General features: G+C 37.9%; 1 protein-coding gene across 1 annotated transcript; it reads right to left on the reverse strand.

Moving 5' to 3' along the window:
- Positions 1-325: 325 nt before the first annotated feature.
- Positions 326-4,659, reverse strand: LOC124396106 (hatching enzyme 1.2-like). The gene is made up of 10 exons (XM_046865092.1): positions 4,560-4,659; positions 4,314-4,395; positions 3,402-3,405; positions 3,064-3,129; positions 1,701-1,856; positions 1,485-1,602; positions 1,200-1,378; positions 778-859; positions 527-651; positions 326-427 (listed from the first exon to the last, which is right to left on the reverse strand). Coding segments are annotated over exons 2-10 (801 nt in total). The 5' UTR covers positions 4,383-4,395; positions 4,560-4,659; the 3' UTR covers positions 326-425.
- Between the last annotated feature and the right edge of the window lie 2,801 nt (positions 4,660-7,460).

Here is a 7,460-nt window from a genome sequence, read left to right on the forward strand (position 1 = left end):
ATCCAAATGAGGATGGTTTCCTTCTTGAGTTTGGTTCCTCTCAAGTTTTCTTGCTTATACCATCTCATGGACTTTTCCTTCGCCACAGTCGCCACCAGCTTGCTCATCAGGGACAAACTTATATGCATATTAATTTCTATCGCCACATAATCTGTGAAAAAGCTGCTTTAAGACAATGTTCATTGTTAAAAGCGCTATACACATACGTACAAATGAATTGAACTGAAGTGAATTGATGTGGAATGTCTTGTCAAATTGCCTTATCTTTTAAAACCCTGGCTGGTTTTGAGAAAACAAAGATACACACAACAAAATGAATGAGTCATTTTGGGGATATGAAGTAATTTTATTTTTATTATTTATTGATTATAGACATGTTTTATTCTTTCAGATGAAAAAATGGACCACTGCCGCAACTATCCAGTCTCTGTACAAAAAAAAAAGAAAGACAAAAACACATCCATAAACAATCTTCTTTTCTTTTCTCTTATTATTAGCGTATTATTACTTCCTGTTGAACACTTACAGCAGTTGTAGAGTCTGTTAAGTCTGATGATGTCGTTTTGGCTCATTTGAGCGGCCTGGCCGAAAGACACGTTGGGGTCCGGAATGGGGATCATAGTGGGCAGTCCATTCCTAGAGAAAGCAGTTCTAAAATAACAAAGTCAGTCTTTAACATACATTATACAATACTGAGATACCAATATTCACATGTAAAATATATTCAATAATAAAAATAGAATAATCGGTTGGGTAAAGGTTTGACGGTGATCTGACCTGTGGTACTGCATGACAGAGTTGTAGTCGTAAGGAGTTCCCTGGTTCAGGGTAGCAATCTTGTTGAAATTATGCTCCATGCCTGGAATAATAAAATCAAATGCAGAGCAAATCAATACATAGTCTATATCTGAGAGGTGTTTAAATGAAAGCAGAAGAGATATGATATGGTTTTGCTGTTTTTTTTTTTTGTGTAGAACTGCTCAAGGAGAATGTCCATCATTAAGAACGTTAAAGAAAAAACAACTGATTTGACTGGAATTGCTTATTTTTTAGGAATCTTGAACCTTCGTATCCTCAATGCAAAACATTTTTTATAGGAGATTTTCTTCACATTGTCTTTATCATTAAATTAGCCAGATAAAATACAGTATTATACATAATATCATTAAGAGCTGATAAAATGAATCTTGAAGCTGTACCCCTCTGAATGTTCTCCCAGCCGACGCGGATGTAGCTGTCACGGTCACTGCGGGTCTGTTCGTGATTGAAGCCCAGGGCATGGAGGAGCTCGTGTTGGACTGTGTTGTGGTAGACACAGCCGCTACGGGCCAGAGACACCGTCTGTCCATTACCAAGACATCCAATATAGGAGTAGCATCTGTTAAATGAAGAATACAATATATATATATATATATATATATATATATGCATGCTAGGCTTATATACCACTTTACGTAAAAATGACTTTCGGTTTGAAAACGTACCCGTTGCGAGACTCGATGCTGATGTAGTCCCTCTGGTTTGAACGAGGTACGAATCGGATGCAGGAGAAGGAGGAGAAGGAGTCCAGACCACGCTGGATAACCTGAAGCTCGCTGCTTGCTAATGGTGCACAGGCGACATATCAATGAGGTTGCATTCGCATAATAATGGAATCATATCTATAATACATTTCTAATAATAATAGAATGAGAGCATACAGTACTGGTTGTGGATGACATAGGGAATGTAGACTTTTCCGTCTGAAGATTTGGGCCACATGCAACCTCTAGATGTGCAGGGATCAGCGTTTCTCTGGTTGTCGTCGGTCACAGCGATGTCTCCTTCAACCAGCATGGGTTCATCAGCATCACGATCTAGCACACCGGATAAAGAGCCGGATATGTACTACCACTAGTTCAATGATCTTACACTATATGACCTTTGTGCACCTGTAACCATCAGATATTTCACATAGCCACTTGTTGAATTAGTTCCACTCTTCTTGGATGGCTTTCTGCTATATTGTGGAGCACGGCTGTGGAAATTAAGAAGAATAAAACAAGGCCGGGATCTGATGCTCAGTCTGGGGTACAATCTGTGTTTTTTTTCCAGAATGTGTTAAGCAGCTAACGATGCGATGCGATACGATTCACCCCATTACGATCCAATTTCAATTTGATTCAACACAATGCAATTCAATACAAAACGATGCAATGAGAAAAAAATAATGATATAAAATACAATATGGTGCTGATAGTCCACTTTCATTTCTTTGGTTCAGACAGACAGCAAATCAATTTACTTAAGTGCCGTCTGACTACTAACGCATGGCCCCTTTCACAAACACGCCTTTGTAGTGCAATAAGAAAAAGATGAAAAACTAGAGGTTCTTTTCCTGTTGTGTGTGCAGGAGGTTACAGCTCTACCTCTGCCATGTTAATCTGTATTCTATGTGACTCTCAGGACACGCTTCGGTCTCCGTAGTGTTGCGATATGTCGTATTCATGTAGCAGCGGTGCTGAGAGAACGCGCTCAGGAAACAAGAGAAATCAAACTAGATATAAAATATTCTAGTAATGTAAATGTGTTTTAAACAATGCATACAAATACCAACTTGTATTTGATGCACAATTTTTTAAATCAGTACATCACATTGTTAACATTTTTGCTGATGTGCCAATCGCTGAATCGTACCATCCCTACTATATATGCACAACATCCCACTTATTACAGATGACTCAATCAGCATAGCTGCATAGCTACCATTTTGAGTTTTTGCTTTGGAGCTCGATAGTAGATGCCAATGCAGAGAAAGTTGTTATATTGTGTTTTTTATATAGCATTGATGGCTTCTATAATTGTGACGTGATAGTGGTGGTATTAAGAGGTGGATTAAGTCGGGTACGTCCTTACTGAAGGCCCAGGTACTAAATGCACGGCCTTCCACTGTGTTTCAGCCTGTCACATGCATTTATGTAAGTCATTTAGCAGAAGGCAGAATGTGTGTGTGTGTGTGTGTGTGTGTGTGTGTGTGTGTGTGTGTGTGTGTGTGTGTGTGTGTGTATGCGTGTGTGTGCTTACAGATGTTAGTGTTCGCTCTCTCGATCAGCTCTCCCACAGAAAGCTCAGCTAGCGGATCTTCGGCAGCTATCGGACACAACATTGTTACACTGAATATGCAAATGTAATTTATTTAATGATATATTTAATTTTTTAGATCATTCAAGGTTCAATAATACACTATTTACAAGCAAGTAAATGCCTTGTAATGCACACGATGGCGTGCAAAAGCATCGTTGCCACAACTCATAAACCACAACGATTTGTTAACAATAAACATTCTTATTGGTTTCAGTGAAAATATCAGTTTTGTCAGATATTTATGACGTGTCTTTGAAATATTGCTGCATTTTACTTACCAGGCTTTTGGTGAGAGAGAGAGTGAACATGCAAAATAAGAAAAGGAAAATAATTTTAATTTACTATAATCAGCTTTATTGTGTGTTATTAAGTATCATATGCCACAGTCAGCTACAGTAGTAGTGTGTTCTGATTAGCTGGAAGAAGGGAATGTATGTATATATATATATATATATATATATATAAACAAAAAATGTCCCCAGATGTTAACACTAATAAATTTGTTATTCAAAACACCACACTGTACTGTATAATATGTATATTTTTACTAAATGTACAAAACTGTTCAAATGTAGTTCTTTATCAGATAATTAAGGAACGAAACGTTGGGGCCCAAAGTGTGAATAAGTCCAGAACTCTAGCAGGGTTTCCCTCAACCCCCCCCAACATCAACCAACAGACAAATACACACCAAGTGCTGGTGAGAATATTTTCAACGCTAAATGATTGGTAGTGTATGAAAGGTTGGAGACTCCTTGTATAGAGTGATTTCATATCTAGCTGGAAGATTTTAGATGCACCTCGTTTTGGGCTGTTATTTACCCCAACATGGTGCACCAACACGCTGTAAAACACAACTAGCTCTGGATAAAACTGCCCAACGAATCATCTGCGAAGGGCGAGGGGCATCATCAAAGATACCTCTCACCCCATTAATGGACCTTCTGTACATTATTCCCCCCTAAACCCCTGTATATATGGACCCTCTACCTTTATTTATCACACTGCTATTTATTTATTGTAAATACGCCACTTCTGATTAGATGCTAACACTATTTTATTGGCTCTGTACATGTAACTTGCAAAATGACAATAAAGTTGAATCGAATCTAATAAACCCTTTACCTATCACTGTGAAAATACCTCCTCGTTACTCTTCGTCTCTTCTAACATTTGAAATAATATCTCACCTCATCATGAGCTCGGACCGAACAGAGCAGCAGAGCAACGACGCTCACGATCAGTTTAAACGCAAACATAACGGCTCGGAGCCTGTAATGAGAAAAAAACAACATGGATTCTCCAGCTGAATGTTTTTCAGCACGATCTGTACATTGATACCGATTACAACTTTTTACATGAATATTCAAAACTGAAGTCAATTTTATTTCATATTATTATTTTATTTGAAATAAATAAATGAATAACACACTCACCTTCGATCTCAGTGGAGGAATAAATGAATGAGGAATGTCTGAGTCGTTATTTATATATTCTTTTTCTGAGTACACATTTATTGATATAAACCACACACCCCACCACACACACACACACACACACACACACACACACACACACACACACACACACACACACACACACACACACACACACACACACACACACACACACACACACAAGAACACACGTGTAGCAGCTGTTAATTTTCAAACAGATTATCTATAAAGAGTCTATTTGGAGAATAATGTTGATTATGGTGGACCTTGGTCCAGCAGGTGCTCGCTTTCATGGTCAAAACCCAGTGTTTTTTCACTCATAAAAAGACTCTTTTGTGTGCATAATGACAATGATCAAAAAGAAAACAATACTGAACGATTTTTTATCCAGAAGCTCAAAGCGGGACAAAGAAGTTCTGTTTTAATCAGCAGGACATGTTGAACTCACAGGTGGGCACATGGGAAGGTTTGGAAATATGGTATTATAAACCAAGGTCAGATCTCGGGCATGTTGACAGACTTGGACCTGAGGCAGGGTTCAGGCCAGGACGTGAGATACACAAACACAACCTGGATGAAAAGACAGACCCAGAGAGAGAGAGAGAGTTAAAAGGTTCTGGTTCTCGTTCTGGTTCTCTAGGAGATGCAGGATTGGAGATTGCGAGATGAAGGAGGAGCCGAGCGAAAACATTGCACAGGGTCGGAGTATTCAATTCAACTGATTTTAATTTGTAGAGCGTATTGAACAAGAGACATTGTCTCAAAGCAGCTTCACAGAGAATCAATCAGGTTATAAAAAGAAGTTTATTTCCTATAAGTTTGTTATTTATTGGTTTGTCCCTAATGAACACTAGTGAAAACTGTCACAAGCGAACTTCCTTTCATTACAGTATCATCAATGTTATGTTGTGCAGCTTATGTCCAAATCTCGAGGTTCTTAAGATGCTCAACTTAATGGATCTTTAGACTGTGGATGAGGAACCTCAGCACAGGGTGGTCTCTATTTAGAGAGAATTCCTTCAGAGGTCAGGCTTCAGGATGAATCTGGGCAATCAGAAGAGAGGAACGGGCGAGAAACGCTGACCACTGGTACCTCAGGAGCATGTTTATTTCAACCAAGAGAGAGAGGGAAAGAGAGATAGAGAAAAAATTATACTTGAGCATTGTGTTGTTTGATATCAGACATGTTCTAGGTCATATGAGATCTCCGAGGTTCGTGCTTGAAGTTTAGCCAATCAGAGCACTCGGTACCATTTACATTTAAAGCATTTGGTGGACACCCTTATTCAGAGGTGCTTGCATTTATCTCATTTGTACAACTAAGCAGCAATGGAGTTAAGGGCCTTTCTCAGGGGCCCGCAAGTGGCTTATTTTTATCAGTGAGATCAGGAGAACTCAAACGCCATGACTGACTGAGACTTTCTGTCTCATTCTGTCCTCATTCTTATGTTTGGTTCCCTATGTGTGTGTGTGTGTGTGTGTGTGTGTGTGTGTGTGTGTGTGTTTTGAAAAAGAAAACACTGTTACCATGGAAATCAGAGTCAGGAGACTAATTCTGTTTCTCGACCTTAAGCTCGTTAAAACTTTTTTCCCCGACACCAGCCATTGGAGAAGCAGCGGAAATATGATGCCCCTGTTACCATAGCAACACCTCTATCTGCGATTTGTATCAGCACACTCGTTTAATACACACACACACACACACACACACACACACACACACACACACACCTGTAAAGGTAAACCCATATGTCTCTTGATACTTGCGTTCCCATCCTCATAGCTATTAGCTACGGGTTTATTATTAAACACTAATACTGAAGAAAAATATTAGGTCGCGCCCACTTCTGCTTTTGAACCAATAGAGAATAGGTCTTTCAATTTATTCCAAAATATGATTTTTTTTTTTTTTTTTGTACAAGAAATACGCCAATCAGGATTTTTGCTGATACTCTGATATTAACTGATTCCCATTCTCTCACTACACTCAGGATTATTATCCCATGACTTTATAGACTTCTACTGACAAATCTCAGATAAATGTTTGCTGTTGTCGTGCTTATAAATATACAATATATATATATATATATATATATATATATATATATATATATATATATATATATATATATATATATATATATGTAAATTTTAGGCAAAATATATTATTTCGTTATATATTATACTAACTTTATGTATATTAATTTTTTTTTAATCCAACAAATAAACACATGTAGCACACACACACACACACACACACACACACTTAAAAGTGAAAAAATGTATAATTCCCATAAATCCATCACTTCTATACACATGACATTTGCAACATTACTGCCCCCATGTGGTCAATATAAGAACGTTAACATCATCTCCCGGTTTAAATACCCTTGTGTGCGTGTGTGTGTGTGTGTGTGTGTGTGTGTGTGTGTGTGTGTGTGCGTGTGTGTGGAGTTTATTACGCTTTTTATTAGAAAGCAAGTTCACCGCAGTAAATTATCACTGATATAATGTGAGCAGAATAAAACACAACAAAGACTGATGCATAATATTGTATAGTAATGTAATGTATTTCTATTTTATTCTATTCTATTCAGTTGTTCTATTATCCTTTATTTTATTTAAATCTATTCAGTTTTATTCTATTCTGTCATTTTCTTGTCTTTAATTCCATCATGTTAAATTCTATTCTGTCATTAACAGTTCTATTTATTGTGAAGTCTGTGTTTAAATTTGAGAATTTGAAATCTCGGCAATGCCACAGTCGACTCAAAGTGAGCCAAATTGGCCACCCTTCCTGTCCTCTGTCAGTATGTGCATCTGTGAGCTGATGGAAGAGGAAGTGGGAAGTGAGAGGGTCCTCAGATTATATGCTGCGTT

This window comes from Silurus meridionalis, chromosome 13, assembly GCF_014805685.1.
Source record: "Silurus meridionalis isolate SWU-2019-XX chromosome 13, ASM1480568v1, whole genome shotgun sequence".
Classification (NCBI taxonomy): domain Eukaryota; kingdom Metazoa; phylum Chordata; class Actinopteri; order Siluriformes; family Siluridae; genus Silurus; species Silurus meridionalis.